The sequence below is a fragment of the Labrus bergylta genome, chromosome 22, assembly GCF_963930695.1.
Source record: "Labrus bergylta chromosome 22, fLabBer1.1, whole genome shotgun sequence".
NCBI lineage: Eukaryota > Metazoa > Chordata > Actinopteri > Labriformes > Labridae > Labrus > Labrus bergylta.
The window spans coordinates 19,597,267-19,625,015 of NC_089216.1; the positions used below are offsets into that span (position 1 = coordinate 19,597,267).

A 27,749-nucleotide genomic window follows, 5' to 3' on the forward strand; every position below is an offset into this window, starting at 1 on the left:
CTATTAATTTGACAAACCGAAACGTGAATTCAGATTTGTCCTCTCCTGCAAAGATTTGTATAGCGCAGATTTGTCTGAATTTGCACTTGAAAGCAGCACTCTTGCTACTGGATCCTGAGTAACTCCTCCTCATGAGAGGCGTAGACAACACATTGCGAAGATAAAGTCAGCAGGGGAGTTCCTGTTTTCGTTTTCAGGACCATCATCTTTACTTCAGTCTGAGACTATACTTTCTTTTTTAAGGACGGAGTTAAAGCCCAGATCTGTGTCTTCAAATAAATAAATACAACTTCAAAAACAGGTAAGGCAAAGACATCACACAGAAGGAATGAATGTATTTCTTTACTTTTGTTTTGACTGGCAAAGTACTTCATCTTACCATGATCCATAATGTGATTGTTTTCTGTCCCATCAGCCTTTCATCACTGAAGTTCAACAGGTCAATTTATCTTCCACTGATTTCATCATCTTTCCCGATGAATGTCTCCCAAACAATGGAGACAGAGGAGGATCTCCTGACTTGTCTCCAAATCAAGTTTTACAACCCACATCAGAATGTCAAAGGTCTCTATGAGCTGCTTCCCTTGGGGATTAGGAGCCGACAATATGCAGATGTCCCTCTCAGGCTGGGACGAGATGCCAAGTCCTGCACCTTTGCCCTCAATGACATGCGCGTGTCCCGCAAACAGCTGGCCCTCTACGCCTACCGCACTCCACAAAGCCCCGACATGCTCTTCACCATCCAGAACTTGAGTCAGAGAGGAAGACTGTCAGTGAACAGCTCGGTGCTGAACTTCCTTGAGAGGATGGACCTTCCAAACAAGGCCCTCATCCGGTTTGGAGAGTATGAGATGCTGATCATCCGCGAGGCGGGCGAGGCCAAGGGGAGCTTCGAGGTGGAGTTTGAGGTGCTGACAGTGCCTCCGTCCAGAGAGACATGCATGTGTGTGCCCAGTATGAACCCAGTCATGGACACAGGCTCAAGTGGGACTAATAGTTTCATAGCTGAACTCGCAGCACTGGGCCCTCTGGAGACTGATGAAACTCTTATGTACCAGTCATGATGTCAGATGTTACTTTGTTTGTACTGATATACTCTCCACAGTTGTTCTTTGCATCTGGATAACACCCCCTTCTGTAATGTGAAATCATATTTACACCATGTATTTATTGCATTATATTTTTTAGTTAACAGTTATTTGTTATATTTTTCTAACTTGAGCACATTACATTGTTTTTTAAAAAGCATCTTATTGTGTTGTTTAATTACTGTGTTTGTCAGACATATTTGTTACAAGAAATTCAGGGAAACCTTCATTTGATGGCAATCTTTGATTCTGCCTTCTCCCTGGAAAAACAAAAGACGTATGGAGATGCAACCAGTTTGACCAGTTTGGCTTTGAGATAAGCTTCCACACTTCTTCGGATGAACTGTTAAGGGAAACTGTCTTGAGAAGAGCAAAAAAAAAAAATTATGTTCAATCACAATGATGTAAAATTGTTTTTTATGTTTATGTGAACAGTTATGTTCTTCAGCTCAGGTTAAGACCAGGCATGAATACAAATGTTGGAAAATCGGTTTCACTCTGTGGGGCGAAACAATAAGGCAAAACCTCTCCGGGGTAAAAAAAAACCGCTATAACCCCAGCAAGATGTCAGAGATTAGAACCACCGGTCAGGTATCCTGTTTGGATTTTTTTATAGTCATATAACAAAGTCCAGGCTGATATCGTTGGAATGTGATGCACCATCAAAACCCCCATAACCACCACCCCCCCCCTCACAGACAGAGTATTGAAACTGTAAACCTCCCTGGAATTCTGGAAAGTCCACCAAGGAGGGAGTGTGTGCAGTCAGTGTGTGTGTGTCAGGGCCTCAAGAGAGTCGTCATTTGAACTGAAATGACCTCAGTGAGCAAATCAAACTTTTCAAAAAGGGAATAGAGAAATGACCCGCCTCACTCTTTGAAACAGATCTTGAAGCTCTTTCTTTAAACTGACAATAACACAGCTACAGTTTTTTTCAAGAATGGCTCTTTTTCAGGATGTCAAATATTTTCATAGGCTACTACATGTGTCGGATACAATCTCCATTATTTGAATGGTTGAATCAAAAAAGGACTGAAGCTTAAAAAAAAAAAAAAAAAAAACTACAGATCTTCAGTCGTATTTTAAGCAAAAGCTACCACGAGGGAATAATACATTAGACTGATATAGCGCTTTTCTGGATACTCAAAGACACTTAACAAAGAATAAATAAATAAAGAGTGACAGGATTTACAAAGAAGACAGCTGCAGGACCAATCACATGTCATGTACTAATTCTTTGTACAATCATAACAAGCCAAATACTGTCAGATCCACAGCAAAAAGTTAAAACAAGGGCATGTTTTCTACAGGAACGTAGTCAATCTGCAATCTTCTATAAAAGGTAAAGTCCTGTTGTTTGACTAAGAGTTCTAAATAGACCTAGAGGAAAATGTGTTTAAATCACCATGGTTATGTTTAAATGTCTCATACTAACATGAAAAAGGCAAAGAAACAAATATATCGCCACACTTAAAAATCTCAAGACAATTTATTTAATGTTTTTTTTTTCAACTTTCAGCTGCAGCAGATTTAAACATAGCATACTCTACAGTATGAATGTATGACACAGTTTGAGGCTCATGACATGTAAGCATAAATATAAAGCATGAATCACAAAAAAATACTTTGAAAGTTGTGTTAAAGGACATGCAATAGATTCAAGCTAACATTTCTCACTACACAATTTTTGAGTTGTTTTTTTATTCTAATGGCCAACATGGTAAATGGCCTGGAGCTTGTATGACACTCTTCTGACTGATCAAAGTGCTTTTCAGGCACTGATCCACAAAGGAGACCGTCTGTGAGCGGTCGTCGCTTTAGTTTTTGCGGTGTGTCCGGATCCGTCGCTACCCGTACATGGTGATTGGTCGTCGGCTGTAGTCTTTGTGGTGTGTTCTAGTGACACTTTTTGGCCAAGACGTGAGGCGACACCACAGGCAACCAGCATCACCACTAGTTCTTTGCAGTCTGCTTGGTTTGTCAGGGCCTTCACACCGCAGGTCACACCAACACGGCAACAGTGACCATCAGTATTAATGAATCCATTCACACTCTGCTGTCGAAGCAGCAGGAGCATCTTGGGGTTAAGTGTCTTGCCTAAGGACACATCGGACATGTTGCTGAGAGAAGCTGGGGATCGAACCCCTGACCTCTACCACTGAGCCACATCTGGCAAAGTGCCAATGAGAAAAACCTTTAAGGTGATTCATGTTCATTTAAATCTGTTTGTTGCTGATTCATGTTAATTGTCCCACTTTTAAATAAAGTCAAATTAAATTACAAATTTATATGTTCCAAAACTCTGTTCACTAAGAAAAAGGTAGAGGGGGTTTGGTTACATGATCTTAGTATGTGAGACACTAGGGGGTCTGCTTTCTTTTAACTTTATATATGTATAGTTTGGTATGACTCAAGTAAAAAAGATTCAACACAGATCCGATCGGTCAGACTGACGAGTTGATTTTCCTCCATCACGGCCTCTATAATCGTATCAACAGCTGCAGAGATCATCCTGCTGGCTTTCTGACAACTGGAACCTCCCACTCACCAACCATTGGACCAAATGCTCCTGCATGAATCAAATCCACGTCCTGTAACAACAAACAAACACACTTGATACAGAGCTCACAGTAAAGACGGGTCTCTTTATGGACGGTGAACTCATGCTGCCTTACCATATAACAAAGAATCGTCTGATTCTGTCTTTTCCACTTCCTGTTTGGTTACAGCTTCCACAGCTGAGAGAGGTCTGTGGACAGGTAGAGATAGTTAGCATACTTACCTTCAGTGATTAACATAAGTGTGTATGTTTTCCATTAGCTTGAAATGACATGCATCAAAATCAATTGAAGGAGAAAGAAGTCAAATCCTTTTGACTGTTAAAAGCAAAAGGAAGCATTGGGATCACGAATATTGCCTTAGACTGATTTTAAAAGGACAGATAGGACGGTGGATTAAGCATTATGAAATGTTAAAAAACAGTGAGGGAATTTTTTTTTTTTGGAAAGGTCGTTGAAGAAAAAAAAACTTTCAGATTCTCTATTAGCGAGTAAAAACATGAGACGTTTTCTTAAATGGGAATTCTCTCTCAAATTGTGTTCCCAGCTAATGGGAACCCAGTGGTATGAAAGAGGGAGGCAGGAGACGGTTCATTGCATTAGTAGGTGGTTTTTGTTTTTTTTAATTAAAATGTAAACATCACATACCTCTCCTTTGGTGGATGCTGCACATCTTCCCAGGGTCACTTACCATGCACTGGCGTCTCCTGCTTAGAGTCTAACAACCTACAAAGAGTAAAAATACTAAGAAATCCAAGACTGCATGCAATTGTGGGTACTAATATTTAAAAAAAGGTGTCAATGTTGAGAGAACAAACAGTAATGGGATGTGTGACATATATACAGTGTAACACATTGATGTGAAACTAAGACTTCATCGCAAGACAACAGACACATGGGCCAACGCAAAGGTCAGTTTATTACTGTCATACTAATAGGAAATAAAATCTAACACAGGTTGGATTCATGACTGGTTTTGAGGTTGGATTCGGTTCCCCATGTTCAGATAAACGCAAACCATTTTGAGAGGCCAAAGAAGAAAACAGGGAACTTAACCGGAAATATAAACAATAATTTTAGTTTTTTTCTTCTTTAAATAATCATTTCTTGTTTTTCTTTTAACAGCGACAACTTCCACTGACTGAGGATCAACTTAACCATGTAAACAACTGTTTCAAAATGTCTTCCTTCGTCAAGCCTGGTTCCTCCGCTGAACCTGTATCAATGATTTTTGATTTTAAAAAGTTATTTCACTGTAGTTGAAGTGCTAGCTTTTAGACTGGGAGCAGACCGGCGGCTGCTTGGCTCTTGAATAACTTGAAATTCGTTCATGTTTTCCTTTAATTTTCCCTCGATACAAACAGAAAGTGAAGCACTACGTACCATGTTTCAAGCTAAGAGCTCTGACGGGTGTTTGGAGATACACCCAATAATATATTACTTCACACAGGGTCTGGGGGAGTGTCAGTCTACCACGGTACGTTACTAAAAAAAGGCCTACCCCAAACGAGGAATAATTTCACAGTTAAAGCGTTGTGTTTGGTTTGATTCGTTTATTAAAAGGCCTTCAAAATGAGGAGCATCTTGTAAAGTAAATAAAATCATACATAACGGTGCTGTAGATCTCCGCAACCAAATAAAACACAAAGCGTAAAAAAAGAACAAAAACCACACTGGAACTTTTGATTTGTCATGCTAACATTGCTAACATGTGTCGCAAATTTGAAGATTGCCGTAAAAGTCTACACAACAAGTGTTATACTTAAGTCCTGCGACACTCGATGTTTTTGAATTAGTTATGAGTATCTCGTCATCAGCCTGCAACCTTAAGGCTAAACACATTTTTTGTTGTTGTTGCAATGTCTAAAATTCTCTTTGCATTTAAATGACTTCCCTTGTTATGAAATATTGTCAGTTACCCAGATACCGGATCCATTAAAAAAGATTGAAGAACAAAAGTGTTTTTGGCTGAACTAATGCGTCACACTGAAATAGACTGAGCACCTATTCTGCAAACATTTGAAGGATTTGAAAAGTAAAAACAAGCAGAGGAACAGAAAAAGCATAAACAGCTCAGAAGAGTACGTGAACTTTAGACATGGAGTCGTATGATTTTAAATACGGAGCTCTCCCGCAAACAGTATCTTCCAGTAAGCCGCAGAGGAACGCAACGCAATCCGCCATAGACGAGGGGATGCATAGCGCCACGTGCATCAGCAGACGGCGACGATCTTGTCATATTCTAAACCTGGAAAGAGAGCACACCACACATGTCAAGGAGCGCGTTTTACTAAGAACTCGCGCAAGACTTATCTTTGATGTCAAAGCAGCAATGTTTGAGGATTCTGTAAGCAAAATGTTTTCACTTTTGTAAACTGATTTCTTGGCTAGTTTCAGGAATTTGGAGCTCTGGTTGGTGGAGAAGGTTGAAAGCGTGAATCTGCTTAACTTACGAAATAAATTAATTTTGGTAGATATTTATTTTTTTTCTCAATTATGCCAACTCTTATGTGATTTTCATGATATTATGAAACATCCACTCTCTGGTCTCACCTTGTGTTGTACTTGTGTGCCTAATAGCCCGCGTAGCGAGGTGGTGGTGGGGGCAGAGGCATTCTGTCCGTGTAGGAGTCCCTGGGGCGAGGAGGGGCATACATCGGGGGTCTGGACAGTGGGGATAGACGGGAGCGCTCATATGGGTACCCATTACCCGCTGGCGGAGGAGGTGGTGGTGGGGCTCGTCTGATAGGGCTTCGGTCCCTGACCATGTAGGATGGAGGAGGGGGGGGGAGCGGCCGGCGATCGTACGGGGTCTCCATCCCGAGTCGTTCTCTAACCAGTGCTGAGGGAGGAGGAGGAGGAGGGGGGATGGCACGCGAACGCCTGTCATCGTAACCTCCTGTGCTGTACGGACGGGCTCTATATTTCTCATAGTAATCAACCACCCCATAGCCTTCTCGCTCGCCATAGCCACGGTCGGGATAGGGTGCTCGTCTTGGTGGAGGGGGCGATGGGGGTGGAGGAGGGTAAGCAGGCATGCGACCCCTGTAAGGAGGCTCGGGCCTGTCCCCAGGATAGCGAGGGGGATAATAGCCTCCTCTTTGTGGTGGTGGAGGATAGTCCCCCATCTCCTCGTATCCTCCTCTAGGTCTGCTTTTTGATATCTGAACATGTATGCGTTTTCCTGAGGCAAAAAAAATAAAATCCCTGACATGTAGACGCTTAACATGAAGAGTATGAAAGCCCCCTAACCGTAAATCTTTTCATTCATTGAGAAGTGAATCGACTTACCTTGAAACTCAGTGTTATCCAGTCCCTGTATGGCATCCATGGCCTCATCAGAATTGGACATGTGCACAAAGGCAAAGTCCTTTACAATGGAGCACTCTGTGACCGTGCCATACTCTTTAAACAGCTCGCGGAGCTCTTTTTCGAAGCCCCTCTCTACATTGGCTATGTGGAGCTTCACAGGGCCCTGGTTCTTTCCTCTGCTGGGCTCAACATTGATGGGCCTCCCATTCAGCTTGTATTTATCAAGCTCTGCGATGGCTTTGTTGGCTGCCTTGCGGTCTTCCATATGCACGAAAGCATAATTTTTATACTTTGCACATTCTGTCACTGTGCCATACTGAGTGAACAGAGCTTCCACTTCATCTTTGTCAGCTTCAGGAGACAGGTTCCCGATGAAAATCTTCACCATGGCTGCTCCAGTGTACCTCTACGAAACGGAGAGAGACAGCACAGGTCCTCATGTCGTTACAGAAAGTAAACAGTGAGAGAATGGTTACCCTGTGACGTCATGACCAGGAAATAGAAAGCTCACCGGCCAAAGGCCAGGAGCCAAAATTCAAATCTGTCAACAAGAAGCACATTAACCTTAACATTATCTATTTACTCTAGACGTGACTTCAAATGTAGCTAACGAAAAAAGTTGAAAAAGGTTTCGTCTTGGCACTTCCTGGTCTGAAGCTATCCAGGCTTATTTCACTGGTTTCTATTACGAGGCTAACAGTAGCTGCCTGGTTAGCCATTTTGCCTCGTGTCAATAAACTCATTAAACCTCAGTTAAGCGGTTGCCATTGGATACGGAAACATTTATAAATTTTTTAAACTCCAGAGATTACAAACGCAACACACACGAATGGAGAAACGTCAAGAAAACAAAAGCTCTCGACACTCACCGCTTGTGAACGGCGCCACAACAACGAAGTCGAAACTCCACAAGCTATGAAGCGGACGGTACTGGCTGCCGACAAGCGCACAAGCCGGGCTCTCATTGGCTGAGGGCTGTGTCTTTAAAAAAGTACGAAATATGATTGGCTATTATTATGACGTAACATTTTAACCGGAAAAGGCAAGGTTTTTATTTATTTATTAAACATTTCTTGCAAATGTACAACTGTAAAAAACAAATACAAAATCAATACACAAATACAAAATATGGTTACATTCTGTACAGAAACAGCTGTCATGTCAATAATTAACAGTACATCATTTGAACATATAGAAATGAAATGACAATGTCTTAAAGTGCAGTGAATGAGGTCTGGACTGAATATAAGAAAAAAAAGAAAATAAATAAAACAAGATAAACAATGAATCAAATATACAATGGCATATCAGTTTTCACTTTCTATTTCATTGGGAAAGTTCCTTCAAAATATCATAAACTGTTTGTGCTATTTTTCCTTTTACAAATGTTAAAGACTTGAGGTACAATTTAAATTCATTCAAAAAACAGACAAAATTGGGGGATGACTTTAAAATGTATTTTTGTGTCTAGCAAAGAATTTTGCTAGACATAGAAATACATTAATGCAGATCAAAAAGGCAAGGTTTAGACAAAAATAAAAAATAAAAACTATTAAATAATGCAATAAGTGCAGAATCACTTAATATTAAATTAAACTATTCCCTCCATGTTTATTAACAGAGTAGGGGGGTTAAATACCCTATTTATAAACCTTTATTTAACCGCATCCCAATAGGCTTAAATCTCCTATCAAAATGCTTCAATTACAGAATATTGTTTTATTTTTCATCACAATTTACCCTCTCTGTAGTAGAAGAAAAAAGGCATTATTATTTTTTTTTTTACTTTATGAGAAATGAAATGGGTCCATTAATTAAAAGGCTTGGTGAAAGGAGTGTATCTCTAAATGCAGAGCTGCTTGGTATCACTACTCAGTGTGTAGTAGGCTTATCAACAACATTTGCAGAGAACACAAATAGCTTTTAAATTAATTCACACATAAAAACACATTCTCACTGCATATAACTTTTCTTACGATATCTATTTATTTGTTATTATTCAAAACATGACAGGCCATTTTTTATTCATATAGGCTAACAAACTATATTGTGATTTAGTGACAAAAAGCAAAGCTGGAAAACTAAGTAGCCAATGAAAAATGATCCCTAACAACATGGCCATAGACACGGTGAGACAATACACAGTAAGGTCATTTAGAACAATGGGAACAAAAGATTTAAAAATGTTAAAACACAGCAGAAGAAAAAGGGGTAAAGGCAATAAAAATCAGTAAAAAAAACAAAAAAAAGTGAATGAAACGGAAAGTAATACAAGTAGTAAACATTTAAGTGAATTTAGTGGAAAGGGAATTAGCTGGAATGACAAGAAGTAAAATAAGATTTTTCTCTATTTCATTTATATTTTTCTTTGTTTATAATACGCTTAAAGTAAAATTCAGAATCTGAAAGTGTCTGTCAAATATAATATCAATGAATGTTAGTTGATGTCATAAACTTTACAGACTATACTATTACAAACATCTTAAGACTGAAAATACACAAATAGTAGCTTTAACAGAATTCTGCCAATACTATCTGGGGGAAAAAAATCGTTTCTTTGGCCACTTGGGAGCAGCAGTGTACAGGCTCATAAAGTTCACGTTTTCAACATATGAAGCAGGAACTGTAAAGAATGAAGAGAAAGTTGAGTAAGTGCTTAACATAGATCTCTAAATTATGTTATACACAAAAAGAAAACTGTTGATTTCTTAATCATTTTTGTGTATTTCATATGTTTAGTAACTCGTAAAAAAACATTGTAATCAATATCCTTCTTAGATGCATTTCATTGAGGATTTAATAATTACCATGTTTTTTTAAATCTGAAAATGAAGTTTAAATGTGCTTTTATTTTGTAACCATGCAAGAAAGTAAACTGGATGTAAACAGTCACATCCAAACAGACGTGATTGAGAAGCAGTTACTATAAAAAAAAACAACCTTTGGAGCTTTTTGGGGGGAAAGGGACTCTGGACTTTCAGAAATCACTTCAACTGTGTCATGTTAAGTGACTTGTACAGCTGTCTCCTGACTGAACATCCTCTGTTTGACATGTTGACTTTCCTGCAGATAATCAAAGATAGCACTGGGTTTATGAACAGTCTTCCAAGGGCCATGTTTTTGTACACTAACCCCAGATCCCAGAGGAGGAAACTCCTATGTTGGCTGGTACAAGTTTCCTTATTTGTGTGCGTGTGCTTGTAATCCTATTACCACAGAGCCTTTTTGCGTTTCACACAGTCATGAAATAGTTAACTGTTCTGGCAAACTGTATAAGTACAATATGCCTTTTAAATTTGCAGAAGCACATAAGCTAATTTTCATTCTTAAAAAGGTTCCTTTGACACAGGCTGGAGGTTTAATTCAGATACAAGTCAAGATTGGATTACTTTGATGTCGTCACACTTTGCAAACCATTTTTTATTAGTTTGAAGAACCCGTTTTAAGGTTTATGCCAATCCAAAAGCTTGAATCGAAATCAGTTTCTTTGTGAACAGCTGTGCCCTGATGTTTTGACACCTTTTCCCTTACCAAGCTGATGTAACAGTAGACGTCCAGTAGAGGGAGCTGCATGCCGATGGACAAGAAGTCACAGAGGGAGACTGAGGTGATGGCGCAACTGTGAGCTAGTAAGCTCTGTAGAAAGTGGCATTTCCTATATTTATTTTTCTTTTAATGCAAGTTAAAAAAAACAAAACAATCTCAGCCGCTTGATGGCTGGCAGTGCAACACTATTAGTAGTCACACCTAGAATAGATCTGGTGACATGTAAGAGACAAATCAAGGCCAAATGCCAAAGATGTCAGTAGTAGATGAACTTTGCTGACACTTCATGAAACTCAAATTAGGGATTGCTTAAAATAGCTTGAGAAAAATGTAACACTAGTGACAGTTATAACTGGTGTTATAAAAGTGTGTAGTAAGAGTTTACACTGCAACATTTTCACTTAAACATTTTTTTTCCACCTGTGGTGTCAAGAGTTGGGGCGCGTCAAAGAAGTACAAACTGTTGAGAAGATGTGTATACCAAACAATGAAAAGTCCTTTATTGCCATCAGAACATGAGTGAGAAAACCAGAGACAAAAATCTGACAGAGTGAGGAGTCGACTGTACAACCAGCATCCACACAGACACACACACAGACACACGCACACACACACACAGAGCAGCCAGCAGTCTTTCAACAGGACGGGAGGGGTTCAGATACATAAGGAAAATACAGTATTCACACGATGAGGTATAAAGGTAAACACAAACATACAAGATAGGGCCTCGTCCTCCACTCACACACATGCAGCTTAACCAAGGTACAAATACTCAAGTGCTCGTTCATCCTTTAAAAACACAACATACAGGTGAGCAGAACTGTATAAGAGCAGCATCTGGGTCAATCTCCATTCAACCACATTTCCGTTTTATCTGTCTCTCAAAACCTTTGGTCATGTGGACGCTTGCTTTGTCATGCACAATGTTGTATTTTAATACTTTGTGAGACTTTAAAACTTGTGAGCGAAAGGAACGAGTCCCCTTCCCCTGACTCGTATCCAACTCGAGAAACTTTCAGGGGCCAGGTGAGAAAGAGGGAGGAGATTTTGTTTGTTTTTTGTCTCTTGAAGCCACCAATAGTTTCCCTCTCTCTCTTCAGGGTCGAGTTTCTACGTTAGTTGGACATTCAATGTGTACATTAGCAGCAGTTCTAGTGAATGAAACAATGGCTTTGTAAGTCAGATTAATAAAACACCCTCTTTCCTCATGCACAGGGACAGGCACCACCGACTACTCATTTAACTAAATGCCATGCAGAGTTAGAAAAATAGACTGCAAACTCACAAGACAGAGAAATCAAAGTTCGTCTCCAGAGAAGAGGTTGATTTCACTTCAATTTTTTATTTCATTTTCTAAGATGTGGAAATAGCAACAAAAAGAACTTGAGAGCGGTAACCAAGACAACAGTAACAACATGAGCAGAGAGCCACTGAGTATTTTTTTTTTTTTTTTCTGAGTCCCTCTCATACTCCACCCCCCCCCCACCCAGCCCATACTGCCAGGTACAAGACGGACGCTCAGCTTCTTTACAGTTTCTTGATGCGGTCCTCTTATCGTGCGCCACGGTGTGTGCGACCACGCCGACTTTTACGCGCACCCTGGTGTGTGTGTGTTGTGTGTACCTGTAAGTGTGGGCCTGTGTGTCGTGTGGCTCTCATGTTAATTGAAGCTGTCCCATTCCCACAATCTCCAGGCCCCCCTCCTCCTCCCCCCCACTAGCAGCACCCCCATCCCCAGAAAAGGTGGTCGCCCCATCGTGTGCATCCGGAGCTGCGCGCTGCAGTGGTTTATCAAGACACTAGTGTGGCTGGAAGCTAACGCCGGCGCCCCCTCGGACAGAGAAAGAGGCACAGTTTAGTTCTCCTTTAAGTCTAAAGTCTAGAGTTCAAGTCTGCCGTCTTGTCTGGTCTCAGCCTGTCCTGGTTAACACGGCTGCGTGGGTGCCACCCTGGACCCCTCAAAGAACCCTATTTATCAGGCCTGTTGATAAATAGAAGATGCCTGACCGTGTGCCCCCACCCAGGGCTGCTTTGTGTTTTTGTTACATCACCCCACCTTGTTTAGTTTTGTGGTTGCCAAATCTCGCAACTGTGCACACACAAACACATGTACGCCATCACGCACTGACCCTGACGCTGTCTATTCTACTCGGAATGAGGACAAGCGCCTTGAATTTCTGTGTTTGGCACCACTCTGTTTTCCTCACGTTTCTTCATGTTGGTCAGTCGCTTCTTCCTTTTCTGTATCCTTTATTTTTATTTTTTCCATCGCTCTCTCTCTCTCTCTGTCTATATATCCTCATAACTCCCTCACAGGTCTGTTCTCTTCTTGGAACCATAAAAAGGAAAACCCAAAGAGAGAACGTCTCTCCCTCGTTTCTTCCTCTCAGGAAACAAAAACAAACTTAATGGAAAACTCATGTTTTTTATTTTATTTTTTTTCAAATTCAAGGCACAATGTCTATCAATATTCCAATCTGTCCGTCTGTCTCCACGTCCCGGTACAGTGTGCGAACATCGCGTCATATAAACTATTGGACTGTCTGCTCGTGCGCCACTCCCCTACAGCTTACATCTCTCTTTGTCTGCACTGTAACACTGTTAAGAGACGCGTCTGTTTTGGTTGAGAGAGCGACCGCCATGTCCAAACCAGTGATAAACAATGATCAAAATCAACATAACAAAAAAAAAAATAACACAAATAAAGACAACCGTTTGAAAAACAAAAGAAAAAGTCTTGTCCTGTTTCTCGTATTTCAGTATTTTTAAAAATCAAGTCATATCCACCAGCTCTTTTTTGGCAAGCTAGTTGTTTTTTTTTTTTAAATAAGCACTAAGTACTGATAGATAGGATAGCATACACCGTTAACGTGTGTTTTTAAGTAGATGCGTTTGTCGTTTTTTTGTACTTTTTCACTCTCATAGTATGAATTCAGGTATTTTGTCAGGTACTTTTTCACTCATCTGTTTAAGGTTTAAGTTAATGCAAGCAGGGACAGAGTTTGCCATGGAGTCTTGCTCTAGACTTGGGTTTCGCGAGGGGCATGGCCGGCTCTTTACGAGACCCCGTTGACCAAGGTCAGGGTCTCGCTGGGCGAGGTCATGCCTTTGCTAGGGGAACGCTTGGAAGGCGTTAACTCCGGCATAGGGGCGCTGGTCCCGTTCTCCTGTGGGTACAAAAGGCATGAAAAAGTGAGAATGGTCCAAAATTCTTAATGTTTGCACAGGACGTATCAACAGGTAAACTACTCAACACAGTGTGCTTTTGTGCAGGCAACTTTAACTGACTGAAACAGTCTAATGACAAAGCTTGTTGGAGATAGAGATAGAGATATATATATATAAAAACCTATTTTCCCCCATAATAAATACTCAGCCTCATGAAATGGGAGAAAAAACACCCCACAAAAAGTGCAACCTCATATCAGTCATGCTAATTTGTAGGCATAATAAAAGGACTTCTTTGCCTACTGAAATATGTTAAGTAATTTACTTTACAGATTGTGCACATGGCAGATTCTCACACACAAAAAGAATCACTAACAATGTGAAATGGTTATGAAGGTTGTCTGAGGTCTCCTGGTGACACTAGTCCTGTGCAAATGGTGTGTACGGCAGACACAAATGTGTGCGTTTCGGTCTGTACCTTGGGCTCAGGGCCAGTGTGGTTTTCCTTCTGAGGCAGATTCTGCCTGCTCTGGGACTCGGCACGAGAAATGTAGTCGGCAACGGTCACTGCAAAGATGGAAATCTGTTAGCCACGACAGTTGCTGGGGGCATATTTGTTCAAAAACAATACATGCATTACATACCCGTGTTGAGATAACAAAAACTGTCATGCTAAAGAAAATAAGGTCACACCGAGGACAGCGGTCTGAAAGAAAGCAAACAGTGTATACAGATTTTTAATATTTAAAAAAAAGGGTGACTCACCACTATCAGCTGTCTGTCTGTCACGGCTGGTGGAACCTCCCTCGGGGCGGTTGCCACGGTTACGACGCCGACGGCTTCGGTTGCGACGCTGAGGTCGGCCTTCGTCATCTAAATGTCATTTAAGAAAAAAAGGCATGTTGGTCACAGTTGCAGAGATTTTCCAAAATGATTCTGCGACAGAGACAAACTTTGAGACCACAGCCCTGAAGTTCTCACCCAGTCCGTTCTCGCTGGGTCCAGTCTGGCCGTCAGACTCTGCAGCAGCATCCATCACACTGGGCTCCTGGTCGTTGCGGCGGCGCCTGGAGCGTCTGCGGCGGTCTCCTCCCATCCCCTCACTCATGTCTGCTTCTGCCAGCTCTCCCTCACCCTCCAGCAGGGAGTATGGGTTACTGTCTGGATCCCTCAGCACTGGAAAAACAGAAAAATCATCCAATTCCAATCGTTTCAAGAATTCACACTAACAAAGCTCTTATTTTAACATGATTGTAAAATCACATACCTCATCGTAATACAGTGTGGAAAGGTTTTTCCATAAGTGCCAAATAATCATTGAGAATACTTTCTTGAGGTATTTCAAGCCATGTCACTGTTCTTTTTGACAGAATAGTTTAACTGGATAATGGATTTTAGTAGGCCAGATTACTACAATATGAAACAGGTCATCTTCTTGTCAATCAATCTTTATTTCTATAGCACATTTAAAACAACTTTAATTGACCAAAGTGCTGTACAAGCGTAAAAAACACAACGTAAAAACAACAAGTAAAATAACATATAGAATGAAGCACAATAAAAACACAATAAATGGGAGCATGAATAAAATTTCAAAATGTCAAGCTCAAATTGTATTAAAAGCCAGAGCAAAAAGGTGAGTTGTGCCCATGAAGGGTAAATGTTAGTCTTAATTCCCTTATGCAACTTTTTTAACCTGTGTCAATCACTGGGTTTGTTTTGGAGAAGAGCCATACAGCCATACTGTTGCTTCTGCATTGATTCCATCGCTACAAAACCAGGATGCCACACACTATCCTGAAAAATGCAGTGTCCTAAAATATCCTAAACTGAAAAAATATTGAGATGCAGCTACCGCTATGACTAGTTGTACAGTCATTAAAACTCAAAGAGGTGACTTGATGACCTACAGAATATGGTGAGTAATGTTAAAAGTGGGTAAAGAACCCCATTGCTAACTTTTATTACCTGAGCTGATGGAGTTGGAAGGCTTGGACCCTGGCCCTCCACGGCCTCGTCCAGAGTTAGTTCCTCGGCCCCTGCCACCCCGTCGAGAGCCTCTCTCGTCTCCACCGAGGCCTCTGGGCCGCTGGTCTCTGTCGTTCACATCCTCTGACTCAGAAGCGTTGGACAGTTCAGAGTTTGTGCCTGAAATAAAAACAGTGACGTGACTTTGTATTGACAGAATTATCTTCTTTTTTGTGTCTATTTTTCTAACCAAAATCATGTTTCAGTTTCATCATCCTCACCATATCCAGAGTACTGGGTGTTGGAGGTCCTGCGGCCTCTGCCACGACCCCCATAAGTGCGAGATGTGTGGAGTGAGTTGCTGCTCTCGTCTGTCAGGTAGCCCTTCTCCCGCTCGGTGCCAGGCCCCGCTGTTCGATTGGTAGGTGCACGGTACCCGACTCCAATCTGACGGAGCTGCTCGTCAATCTGGAGACGCTCCAGGCGAAGCTGCTCCACCTCCTACAGGACAGGGAGACAGGAGATAACAGTTTAAACGAAAAAGAACATCACATGCAATGAAAATAAAAAAGGAGCTACACCATCACCATGAACAAAAGGATGCATCTTGCAACAATCACAGTATGTATTTAGATATTAACAGACTGCTGCATTAAGCTGGGACCTTTGTTCTTATAACCTCTGTTGAGGGCCTGCTTTGTGCTCAATAGAAGTACTATCCTTTTACCACTAGGAGGCAGTAACACGAACAGCGACAGAAAAACTCTACCCAGAAAACCTTGAATGAGACCACTATGAAAACATCAGCCTCTGTTGAAAGTAAAAACTTTAACATAAGGTTGGTTAGTTGAGTTTAAATTAAACATTCAGTTGGGAACTAGTTTGAAGTGATCAAGCAAGGTGAGCATTAACATTCTGAATCTTTCAACACAACCATTACCCAGCCTGCTTTGGTCTTACTCTTGCAGATCAAAGCTACATTTTAAATAAGAAAAAAAGGCAGTGTTGTCCCAAAGGTAGAAAAACATCTGAAATGCCCTTGATGTGCCCTGAATGACAAACGGAGATTGAAATGATCCCCTCACTATTAAATCTCTTAGAACAGAGACCAAACAAACGGCACATTGTGTGCTATGAGAACAGCTGAAAGAGCTTCACAGTCTATTTGTTGGCTCAGATGTTCTCAGCCACGTTGATTCACAGATGCCAAACTGGATTAGACAGATTAGCCCGTTTGGTTATTTAGATTTGTCTCAGGGACCCAAAAATCGAAAAAAAGCAGTGACCATTCAACAGTTTTAACCATGAAATCCTCTATTACATGATCACATTTCAAGTGTTTTTCAATAACACGATGATAAACATGATGTTCAATATTTGGAGATTATGATCCTATTTAGAGAATAACAGAAGGTAACGCAGGCTGTGCTTTAGGATGTGGCTACCAGCAATTAACAATGCAACTGCAGCAACCTGTTGACCAGGATAGAGGTGTAGAGAGAGAGAGAGAGAGAGAGAGAGAGAGAGAGAGAGAGAGAGAGAGAGAGAGAGAGAGAGAGAGAGAAATAAAAAACACAGGTCTTTATTCTTTTTTCCCAAATATGATCACTTCTGACTCCAAAAACAAAAAAAAGGGTGACGTTCACAATTCCAAACAAGAGGTATCAGAACTGTAGTTCACAAACCAATGGGCAATCTCAAAGCAGTTATGTCACTTTTTTATAAACGGCCTATCAAATCATCAATATCATTTTGCCGGGCATCCCCTGGACCACCTTTCAGCCCTGACATGTAAAGCTCTCAGTTGCAACACTCTGACAAATACAAAGTTACAACAAGGATAAAATTAAACTTTACATGTCACAATTTACTTTCTAAAACTGCGAACACCTTTAGGGTAAAACCCCTCCAGCTGAGAGGGGTGGGACCCCCTGCCCCCCTGAACTCTTATGGCAGAGGTGCTGTGACAGCAGTTCCTCAGCTGGTTTATTGGTGACTGATTTGGGGGGAGTTGTGGGGGTCTCACTTTGCAGCGCGACAGCTGCCTCCACCAACGACAGCTGAACCTCAAGGGAGGTGTGAAGGAGGTGAGGCAGGGGAGGTGGGGTCTCATGTTATTTTTAGAAAGCTGAGGGTCCAGATAGCTGGTAATCTAAACTCCAGCATACCCTTCACCCCCATCCCAGAGAGAAGAGCTATTTATAAAAGCACATGAGGTAAGGGCAAAATGAGGCGCTCTCAGCAGCTTTCCTGGGACAGGAGGGAGACAGGTGACCAATATGAGAAGCCCCTGCACATACGCCCACACTTTCCCAACCTCATCCTAACCCACATGTCACATCAAGGATCTGTGCAACAGAGAAACAAGTTTCCTCAAGTAAGACTCCCGGAATTCTAAGAGGATAACTATTCATGGATTAAAGTATAGAGGGGGGGAAAGGAAGGCAAAAAAAACAATTTAGGTTTATTGAGTGACAGGAACAGAGGAAAGGCTTGTGCTGCCATCTCCTGGTGAACATGGAGGACTGACTTACCTGGAGATAGGACACATGGTACTCCAACAGAGCCTGGGCGTTGCTGATGTTTTCTTTAGTTCCCACGAACACAAAGGGAACCATGCCCTGATGAACCACAGCGAGAAAGACTTTATTTTAGGTTTTTTTTTTCTTCAAGAAAGAACGAGTTATCACTTAACATACTGATCACCATTGCTGGAGAAATATGACTGACTATGTCACAGCTTACATTTTTAAATAGATAGTAACAGACGATTAATGGAAAAAACTAGTATAAAAAAAATCAATAAAAATCACAGAAACATCAAGCCATCAGAGAGAAAGTACAACTAAATGCCAACATGACTGTCAAATACTGAACGGAGGGCAGTGAAAACATAAGTGCTACTGACAAAACAAGAGAGACAAAGCAGCAGAATGAAAGTGTCAAAGCAGACAACACAGAAAGCAAAAAAAGGGGGTTTATCAGGGGCTGTGAGGCCAGCTGAACGGTCCATTCACCTCTTTGCCGCTTGCAGTGTCGTCCCTGCTTGCCCCCTGCCTGCCTACCTCCTCACGGGGAAGTTTTTTGTCGTTGTCTCCCTCGATGCGGACGCGGACCACGCCCGACTTGTCCACGATTTCCTGGATGACTTTGCCGCTTTTGCCGATTACTTTGCCTGAGAGGAATAGGAAGAAAACAAGGTTCAAAAATCTGCCATTGAAATGAATATGTAAGTGGAGTTATAAAGGAATATGCTGTGTCAATGAAGTAGGAGGTTGTCGCTCACAACAGGATCTCCCTCATGAATGTTTTGCGTCTCACTCACCTACAAGATTCCTGGGTACCTGAAAGTAGTCTTCTTTGAACTCAAGATACTCTCTTGCCTGCTTCACTGCCTCTGGGCTCTGTATAGAACACAAACATAAGACCACAGTGCATTAGTCCATATATTAGGACAAGAACTGAAAAACAGCAAAATACAAGCTCATTAGGCGCCGTACTTCGCCGTAGATCCTGAATGTGCAGCTCTCCTCCTCCAGCTCGATGGCTGTGACACCAGGCACCTTCCTGGCCTGCTGGATGTTGGCACCGTGGGAGCCGATGGCGAGGCCCATCAGGTCCTCCCTGACCTTCACCTCCTCCTGGTACGCTGAGGCTAACTGCTTACTTGTCTGGGAGGGAGAAACACAATAATTGTAATATCCAGGCAAAATTAAGATGCCTCTAACTATTTGACTTTTGATGTCAAAGGGAATGTTTACCTCCAAATGTTTGGTGGCTTCTTCGTTGCGGGACATTAGCATGAGCTTGGTTCGGATGCTGCGGAAATGCATGTCGCTCAAAAGAGTTGCTCGCTTTACTGTAGTTTCATTTGTAGACTGTGAAGATAACAAAGAAGGGATACATTTACAATCATAAATAACTTTAATAAGCAGTGGAGAATTGTTTAAAAACACAAGGATTTATTTTATTTTATAAAAATGTAACACCAGGTGAGAGGCAAATATTTAGCATGAGCTAGATTCAAATCTACACCGACCAGAAGCTTAGAAATAATCCTTTGAGATTTTTATTGAAAGCTTCTGTGAGGAGCTTTCGGTTTGGGACAAACCGAAAGCTCTTATGTCTGACAAATCGTTGTACAAGTGGAAGTAGTGTTTTTTTAATAGTTGGTCTCATCGCTTATCAAGAATATTCTCCGTTGAAAATGTTTAAATGTTTTTGGCTGCGTGCAGTTAATCAATTTTCTGACACCTACAGCAGTTTCAGGTATTAAAATCTGACTACAGAAATATTCAATCTCTCTGTTGATGGTCTTGTTAGCTTTTAGTAGCTCACCAAGAGGAATCAATAATCATTTCAGTCTCTTTCATAACCAGCTGAAAACTCCTCACAGAGCCTTTAAGAGATACTCCGGCTCCTTTGTATTATTCCTCCATGTGTGGATATGTAACAAAGCCATTCACTTGTTCATGAGGTGAGGTGAAGTGTGTATAGTGAGCACTAACCAGCACAATGAGTTCATGTGTTTGGGCACTGTAGAAGATGCAGTTGGCTCCGATAGCTTTCCTGAAGTCTTTGTGAATGTTGTCATTTGAACAGCTGTCGAAGAGAAAACAATCCACAGGAGAGGCAGCCTTGTTATTCTTTGGCATAATAGGCCTATTATAACATCGATTATAAAAAAGCTGTTTTAAAGATGTAAAATCAAACACTTAAACTCCTAAAAAAAAAAGATTCTTCTCTACTGCCCAGTGAGCAGGCCTTTAGCTTGGTTGTTGATTCAAATAAGAAGGTGAATATGATATATGATGTATAAGCACTCACATGTCCCTCAGGTCTTCTGGGATAGGGATGGGGACTTTGTGGAAGGAGTTTCGAGAGGATGGGCTGTTGGGGTTAAGGGGCCTGATGCGCTCAGCTGTGACAATCTCGTTGTATGTGGCGTCGCATGCCGCGTATTCGATCACGTAGAACTGAAAAACAGAGACACTGATTTTTAATAACATGACCACAAATAAAACTCGTAAAAACACTGACAGCTCAGATAACATTGAATTTCAAACAGGCGATCCCACAAAGATTTACTCAGAGCAGAACTGATGTAATCAATCAGGTGTCAAGTTCAAATTAATCTGTGCGTTCCCTTGATTTAAGAAATTACATTTCTCTTTAGCCGACAGCTTCATATAGTGTATGACTGGTTCATGCTTCTGTAACAAAGGGGGAGTGAGATGCAGAGAAAAATGGAAAAAATGTAGAGAGAGAGAGGGAAAAAAAGGGGGAACCACGAGAGAGCGAAGCAGAGAGATGAACACTGCACTCTCCATGCTCAAAGGACAGAATTAAAGCCATCAGTCAATGCTAGACATTCCTGCAGGCTCTTATCAGGCTGCTCCAAATAACAGCACTACACCAGCAGCACCTCCGCTGGCACAGTAGCACTACAAAGCAGTCCTTTCCATATCCCACTGACCCACTATTCAACCAGCAGTCCGAGCTGGTGAAAGAGATTTTTTTTTAAATACGCCAAAAAGCCAACTGTGCCTCTAAAACTGAGGTATGTGTGTGGGAAATATAATTGAAGATACAGTGTCAGATGACATCAGGACAAACTGACAGTGAGATCATTACATAGTAGTGATTGTCTCACTACAGGCCTGTATTCACTCTACATACATCAGCACTGATAGCTCAATAACTTCCTGGCAATACAACAGAACACTGAGGCAAAGGGGAAATAATTGCTCATCATTAAATGCAGTGATACAGAGGAAGCAAGTCGAGTTCAATCTTATTTCTGACACGACGTACCGTTTTATTTTCATGATGAGCTCTCTTTGACGATAAAGCTTCAGAAAAATTTAAGCTTCAGGAACTCAACAAAAAAAATTCCTTCTACACACTGGTGTTTTCCGACACATCTGAGACACACTGAAGATTAGGCAAATTAGGCCGGATTAAAGAACAACAACAGCGTAGTAGAAAATGTATTTCATTTTCACAACAACAGCGGCATGTTGTGCCTCGTAATTCTGTTTTGGTGGCCGTGATGTTTAAATTAATTGAGACGTGCAGGCAGCTTTAGAGCAAATCTTGTCTCCCAAGAAGAAAGGATACGCTAACTCCCCTTCCTTTTCCAAATGCTGCTTTTAAGTCTTTATGCTCGATGTTAATCACTGTAAATTAAGTTCCAGTTCGTCTGTTGGATATAAAGCACACTGATTGGATGTCCGTTTGACTAGCAGAGTTATCCACACAAATATTGTGCAAGTTTTCAGTTAGGACAACTTAGAGCACAAAGCTGACAGACACGGGGTTTGTTTACATTTGTAGATTGATCAGACAAAGTGTGAACACAGAGCATCTGATGTTTAGCAACGTGAGGCAACAGTCCATATAGCTCACTCTATTTTCCATACGTCCATACATCCAATTCTTGTTTTCAAAAGAAAATGTTTTTGGTTCACTAACCTCTCCCTTCATCATTCTGACCCGTGCCAGCCACCAGCCACATGGCTCCTGTTCGTTGGCCCTGGAGTAAACCTGTAAGGAAGGCACATGGTGAACTACACCAGAGTAATACAAAGTACAGCTATCACACCCATTAACTCAACATAAACAGTTTGTAGTGTAGAGTAGAATATGATGGCATTGAATGAGGGCCTAGCTGCATGTTCAACAAGCTAATGGGATTTTCACGACCCCTACCGTGTCCCATCCACTGTACAATTTAGAGGTGTTGTTTGATAAGCACATTCTTCTGCATCAGGTTTAAAAAAGGTGAGTATTTCAGGGAGATTTAAAGTAGATGTTTTAAGACTAGTATCATTTTTTTAAAGAGACTTAGTGGGATGATATATTGTTTTATCAGTTGATTCAAATTGACCTATAAATCAGATTCAGGTTAATTAACAGGAGCATTCTCAGAAAGGACTGTCTAAGATCTGGAGCAACTAAAAGCAGTGCATAACTTATTTATTCAACTATCTCAACAAAATTCAGCTAAGTGAGAGAAGTCTGTAGCCCTGCAAGGTGCGTACCTGAAAACACATGCTACAGAGCAAATAACATTAGTGTTGTGGATTAAAAAGTAATAATCTGGTGTGAAAAGATCGAATTCACCAAAACCTTAAAACATTAGTTTGTCTACAACTGTGATGGAGACGGAGGGTCAGGCCTTACCTCCACCTCCTCTCCTTCGCCGATATCCTTGTTGTAGTCGGATGGAGGGGGCAACCGCACATCGCTGAAGGGCAACTGTCTCTCTGGCTGCCAGCTGTGGAAGGACGATACAGAGACAAACACTTTTCAGCTTATCAAGAATCTCACAGGTTTAAAATGAATGCGACGGCATGTTTAAAAATGCTCCGTCTCACTGATGCCTTCTTGGGATTACAGTGACATGGATTGGTGTATTACCCACTCACTGCTCTGCAACACATTAACTGACATAATAAAAATCAAAATGGCTCATTAAGTTTAATGAGAAAGTTTGAGAGAACTGTGTCTGGACAGTGTGTGACTGGGTTCATTGTAACATATCCTTTTCATCAAATAGGAACTTGAAAATAGCACACTAGAGTGCCATAAAGTTCAGAAAATGATCTCAGTAGGGGCAAGCTGAGATTATTACACATGAAACATGATATGAAATCTGCTCACTTCAGTGCCCATCTTGCAAGGAACTCTAACCCCCATTGTGAATCATAGATTTGAAGGAATTGTACTATGATTATTTTATTCACGACCTTATACAACCAACTACTACTACTCCAACACTCATGTGCTCAGAGAAAGTAAAAAAGAAAAGATGGAGGGTAGGAACCATTCCAAAATTGTCACCATACTGCCACCCCTCCCACCCTGCATACCTTGGGTCTCTATTTTTAGGGGCACCCTACTCTTCACTCTAAGCCAAGCAGATAAAAAGGGACCAGATAGCTGGGTTAGTGGGGGAGGGAGGGGTAGAAAGGGACAGTAGGAGGGGCTACAAGTATACGAAAGCATGCCATTAGGGTGGCAGGGGCAGGAGGGGTCAGAACAGGAGGTAAAAAAACTTGTTAGAGACATGTATGGACAGCTGAATGCCAAGCACAGGTGCTCAAGAGGACCGTTTGGAACGTCTGGGTATAGCCTCCAGCAGTTGTCGTAAATCCCAGTTACTACAGTTCAAGCCTAATTTTTATAACAAATCCACTATTTATCATAAAGCCCACCAAGCAGAGGCAAAAAGAAAAGAGTATACTTACTTGTTTTCAAAGACGATTGTGAGGGAGTCTTCGTGGACATCTTTGATGTAACCCTAGAAGAAAAGCAGAGAGAGTACGACTTTTATTCCAATGAATGAGAGTGATGAGGGGTAGGGCTGGAACTGTTTGATTCTGCATGTAAACAATACAGACAGCCGTCTCGCTAGACCAAATACTGTGACTGTTGCTGCTGAAAAAGAAAGAGCATCTCAAGCTTTTTTTGGAAGCAAAGGCATCACATCGCTAACACAAATCTCTGGCTGTGAATTTGGTGCTGTATAGAGTGACGAGGAACACTGACATCTCCTGACAGCACAGACAGCCTGGAAATCTCTCACACACATACAGAATTAGACTACACGTGCTCAGTCTTTGTGTGGATGTTGAAGACTGTAGTTTTACAAGAGGGCACATGTACAGGGAGGGAAGGCACTCCCTCACAGAGTACAGCTTATATGGACAATATATGAATTATGTGATATCCCACCAAGACCATCCACAAATCTGTCACAGTGGCCCTAAGCTTTGACCAACCACCCCTCCCCTATAATGAGCAATGACGAGACGAGGGGAAAGTGGTGGGTGGGGCTTGTCTCTCAGTGAGACACTTAACCGTATATGGGACAGAGAAGTCAGGCTTCACTTGCAAATGTGTGTGGGGGTCTGGAATAGGGATGTGTGGAATCACCTGCTGGGAAGGTGCTGCCTATGCAGAGACAGGTTCAGGCCTGGTTCAGTGGTAATGAACATGTAGACATATTAGTATATTTACGCCCTTTAAGCCAGTGTTTCTTAGATTGGAGTATTACACACTAACATTCAAGCTGGTGTTTGTTTTTAGTCCAGTGCTCTCTATTGAAAGGTTACAGAAATCAAGAAAATTGATCAGTAGTTGAATCGTCAATGCAATACAGCATGAATGTGAAGCAGAAACAACAGAAGTCCACCATTAACAATTCACTTTTTTAGTTGAGTGTTTTTCAGTGATAGGGTTGTTGAGAAAAGTAAAAAATAAAAATAAAAATAAAAATACAGAACACTGCAATCCCCTCTGACTACAACTATCGATCAAAATATGTCTCTATACCGACACAAACATGTTTCTCTCAATCTCTACCACAGCTAGTTAGCTTTCGGAGAAACAACAGCTGCATGTGCATGTTATGTCAGATTAGGAATTGCTTCCATCTAGTTCTACCAGGTCAAAAGGCAGGCAAGCCCTCTTTCTAGCATGACATGACAAGCAGAAAGTTAGGGGGTGGGGGGGGGGGGGGGGGGGTAGAGAGGGGTCACAGGCAGCAGCTGTGACGTAGCTTCACATGTAGGACCAAGTGGTGGCCAAGAGCCTCTTCTCTCACAAATAAGGCTTACATGGGATAGCTGTAGACCTATCTTTTCCACACAATGAGCCATGGTGGTGGGATGAATTAATTAAGGTTAACCAAGAAAAGTGTAAATAATGCTCAACTCCAACTCAACTCTGTCTCTTTGTTGATGCCTAAAAAGCTCACATTCATATGAAATATTGATCTAAATTAGAGGTTTGAATCAAGATCAAGGCTTGCCTGCAATGTGTTCTCAGCTGAAAAAAGGCAGACTCTTAAACAGATCTGGTGGCATTTTCCTGCCAGGTTCATAAATACAATCCTCATTCATAGTTTAAAGGGGAAAGCTTACTGCCTCACACTGACACTAAGGAGATGAGATGCATTCAAAAAACTAAAATCTATTCATCTGTCTGTCAATCACAAAACAAACAAAGAAATAAAGTGTTATGCCCAACTTTTACTGCCATAAAGGACAACAAATTTACTTTAACATGATGTTTAGAAAGTATTTAACACTCCCAAGTGTCCACCTCATCCACAAAATGAGAGACGCGAGATAATGGACGTTATAGACACGAGTGGAAAGCATTCATTGACGCCAGAGCCAAACTGTCACCCTGTAAAGAAAGGACAACAGGTGAAGCAGCATGAGGGGAGTAAATATAGGCTCATCACTGAACCACCATGTGGTGGGATGACCAGCTGAAGACGGAAAAGAGTAGAAGGGCATGTGAAGAAGTGAATGTGTTTAAATCAAGGTTTAGATTTATCTACAGAACATCATGGCGTCTCCTCATGTTTCGATGACCTTTATCCACTTTTTATCTTCATTTCTTTGTAATATCAAATGTTACCCAGTTTCAAATCTGTGCAATAGACTTATAAACATGTTATATGCAAGCTGTATCTTTATTTAAAACGAATTTGTACAAGTAACTTCATTCAATCTCAAGGAAGATGCTAAAAAAAACAAGTTGTGACCAAACATCAACAATAACTTGTAAGTCATGTGTCAGGATATTTTAGTATAGGTTCTTCTGAATAGAAACTGAAACCTACACCGTTTCTTCCTCGTCAGAAGATGCTTGTTAGACGTGGGCTCGGAGACAAATTATGTAGCTTTGCAGTAGCATCTCATCATACTTGTACGTAAGATCTGCTAAACAGCTGTCTGATAAGCAGCTCACCTCAGTTGAACGTTTTAGCATCCTACCACACCTTACTGGTAAAGTAATGGAGGTCATAAGTAACACAATGTCCCATGTCATCATTCTGGGAATCTGAGTCATTTGCTTTAGCATGTTAGTTGCTAAAAAGCCAATTATAGTCTGTATGTCTTGATGCCACCTAGCTGAAGAGCTAACTGGAGCTAGCTGCCCACCCCATCCCGGTTCTTCAGCACACGTTAGCTCGGCCTGGACCCGGGGAAACGGAACCCGACTGTTCTTGATTCTCCTGAAAGAAAACTTTTAACTGGGACAAACTACGACTTTTAAGAAACCTGGTTACCTTATAGAAGGCCCCATTCGAGCCGCGAACCTCCACGGCCAGCCCGTCCACGGCCATCGTCGTCGGTAGCTCCCCACGGCTGGGCTTGTCTCCGTGCGGGTCCGGTAGCGTAACCACCCCCAGCTTCACCGGCCCTTCGCCGCTCTCCGGCCGCTTGTGGATTTCCAGTGTTTCGGGTGGAGGGAGAGGGGCAGAGGAGAAGGGGTGATGGTGTAATACAGCAGCTGGGTCTGTAAGCTCCGTTGTCTGTTTGTGGATGCTAACTGATGGATGATTAGCTGGGAGGCTAGCTATCAACACCTTGATCCCGTCAGGTTTCAGGGATGCTAGCTGGCTAGCATTTGATAGCCCGGTTGCGTTTTGTTGGCGGAGCGTGTGGCGCAGTCGTTGCGGTGAATAATTTCCCAGAAGTCGTCACTGGGGATGGCCTCTTCAGTCTGTGGTGCGATTTTCACCTGCGTTTCTTTTCCAAAAAGGCGTTTCGAGATGCGCTACCGCCCGGCGACTCCTTTACTCCAACTACCCGTCCCCACAAACACACGCCGATAGAGTGAATCGGAGAGGGACTGAATGACCTCGAACACCCCACCCCTCCAAGATGAAGCCCCGCCCACTGGAAAATCTGAGCCTATGATTGGCCGTAGGCATAGGCAATCAACTCCGGAATTCATTAATTGGTTTAGTAAATAAGGGCTGGTCCATGAGCTTGACCAATACAATCCGGACAGTCGCATCCGAACACAATCCATTGGAGTCATCCCTTGTCAATTATAATTTTACACAAACTCACTGGCTCTCTGGTCTAATTTTGCCCACTCATTGATGAGTGAGGACCAACAGCCATTGTGTAAACACCTCTACAGTGAAGTTATTTTACACATAACAAGTTATGTCAGACTTTAAAAACACCCGTAGAGTTAACGGGGGGAAATCCTTACGCAATGTAAGAGATTTTATTGCTTGCTTTTTATGCTGAGTAGCACATCTTGTCTTGTCTAGTCCACCTCCATAAACATGTCG

The 27,749-nt window shown here is 41.7% G+C and overlaps 3 protein-coding genes across 6 annotated transcripts; 1 reads left to right on the forward strand and 2 right to left on the reverse strand.

The window, feature by feature from the left end:
- Positions 1-156: 156 nt before the first annotated feature.
- On the forward strand, positions 157-1,248 carry tifa (TRAF interacting protein with forkhead associated domain). Its single transcript, XM_020645589.3, has 2 exons — positions 157-301; positions 416-1,248. The coding sequence occupies exon 2, from the start codon at positions 477-479 to the stop codon at positions 1,062-1,064; it is 588 nt and encodes a 195-aa protein (XP_020501245.2). The 5' UTR covers positions 157-301; positions 416-476; the 3' UTR covers positions 1,065-1,248.
- Positions 1,249-2,558: 1,310 nt separating this feature from the next.
- Positions 2,559-7,909, reverse strand: LOC109992819 (RNA-binding protein 4.1-like). Of its 3 annotated transcripts, XR_010665104.1 has the most exons (6): positions 7,828-7,909; positions 6,938-7,364; positions 6,200-6,830; positions 4,295-4,372; positions 3,764-3,837; positions 2,559-3,679 (listed from the first exon to the last, which is right to left on the reverse strand). XR_010665104.1 is itself a non-coding variant. In XM_029279646.2 (4 exons), the coding sequence occupies exons 2-3, from the start codon at positions 7,344-7,346 to the stop codon at positions 6,220-6,222; spliced, it is 1,020 nt and encodes a 339-aa protein (XP_029135479.2). In that variant the 5' UTR covers positions 7,347-7,364; positions 7,828-7,909; the 3' UTR covers positions 4,548-5,894; positions 6,200-6,219. The 3 variants fall into 3 exon arrangements, 1 of the variants encoding a protein (XP_029135479.2); XR_010665103.1 differs by having other exon boundaries at positions 3,764-4,372; XM_029279646.2 differs by lacking the exons at positions 2,559-3,679; positions 3,764-3,837; positions 4,295-4,372 and adding an exon at positions 4,548-5,894.
- Positions 7,910-10,978: 3,069 nt separating this feature from the next.
- On the reverse strand, positions 10,979-27,280 carry fxr2 (FMR1 autosomal homolog 2). 2 transcript variants are annotated; one of them, XM_020645596.3, is made up of 17 exons: positions 26,730-27,280; positions 23,893-23,945; positions 22,826-22,919; positions 22,115-22,186; positions 20,468-20,616; positions 20,149-20,242; positions 19,402-19,518; positions 19,141-19,311; positions 18,966-19,044; positions 18,658-18,815; positions 18,175-18,261; positions 15,922-16,141; positions 15,641-15,820; positions 14,654-14,848; positions 14,438-14,545; positions 14,151-14,239; positions 10,979-13,671 (listed from the first exon to the last, which is right to left on the reverse strand). In XM_020645596.3, the coding sequence occupies exons 1-17, from the start codon at positions 26,784-26,786 to the stop codon at positions 13,561-13,563; spliced, it is 2,034 nt and encodes a 677-aa protein (XP_020501252.1). In that variant the 5' UTR covers positions 26,787-27,280; the 3' UTR covers positions 10,979-13,560. The 2 variants fall into 2 exon arrangements, with proteins under 2 accessions (XP_020501252.1, XP_065806434.1); XM_065950362.1 differs by having other exon boundaries at positions 22,826-22,915; positions 23,892-23,945.
- Positions 27,281-27,749: the final 469 nt, after the last annotated feature.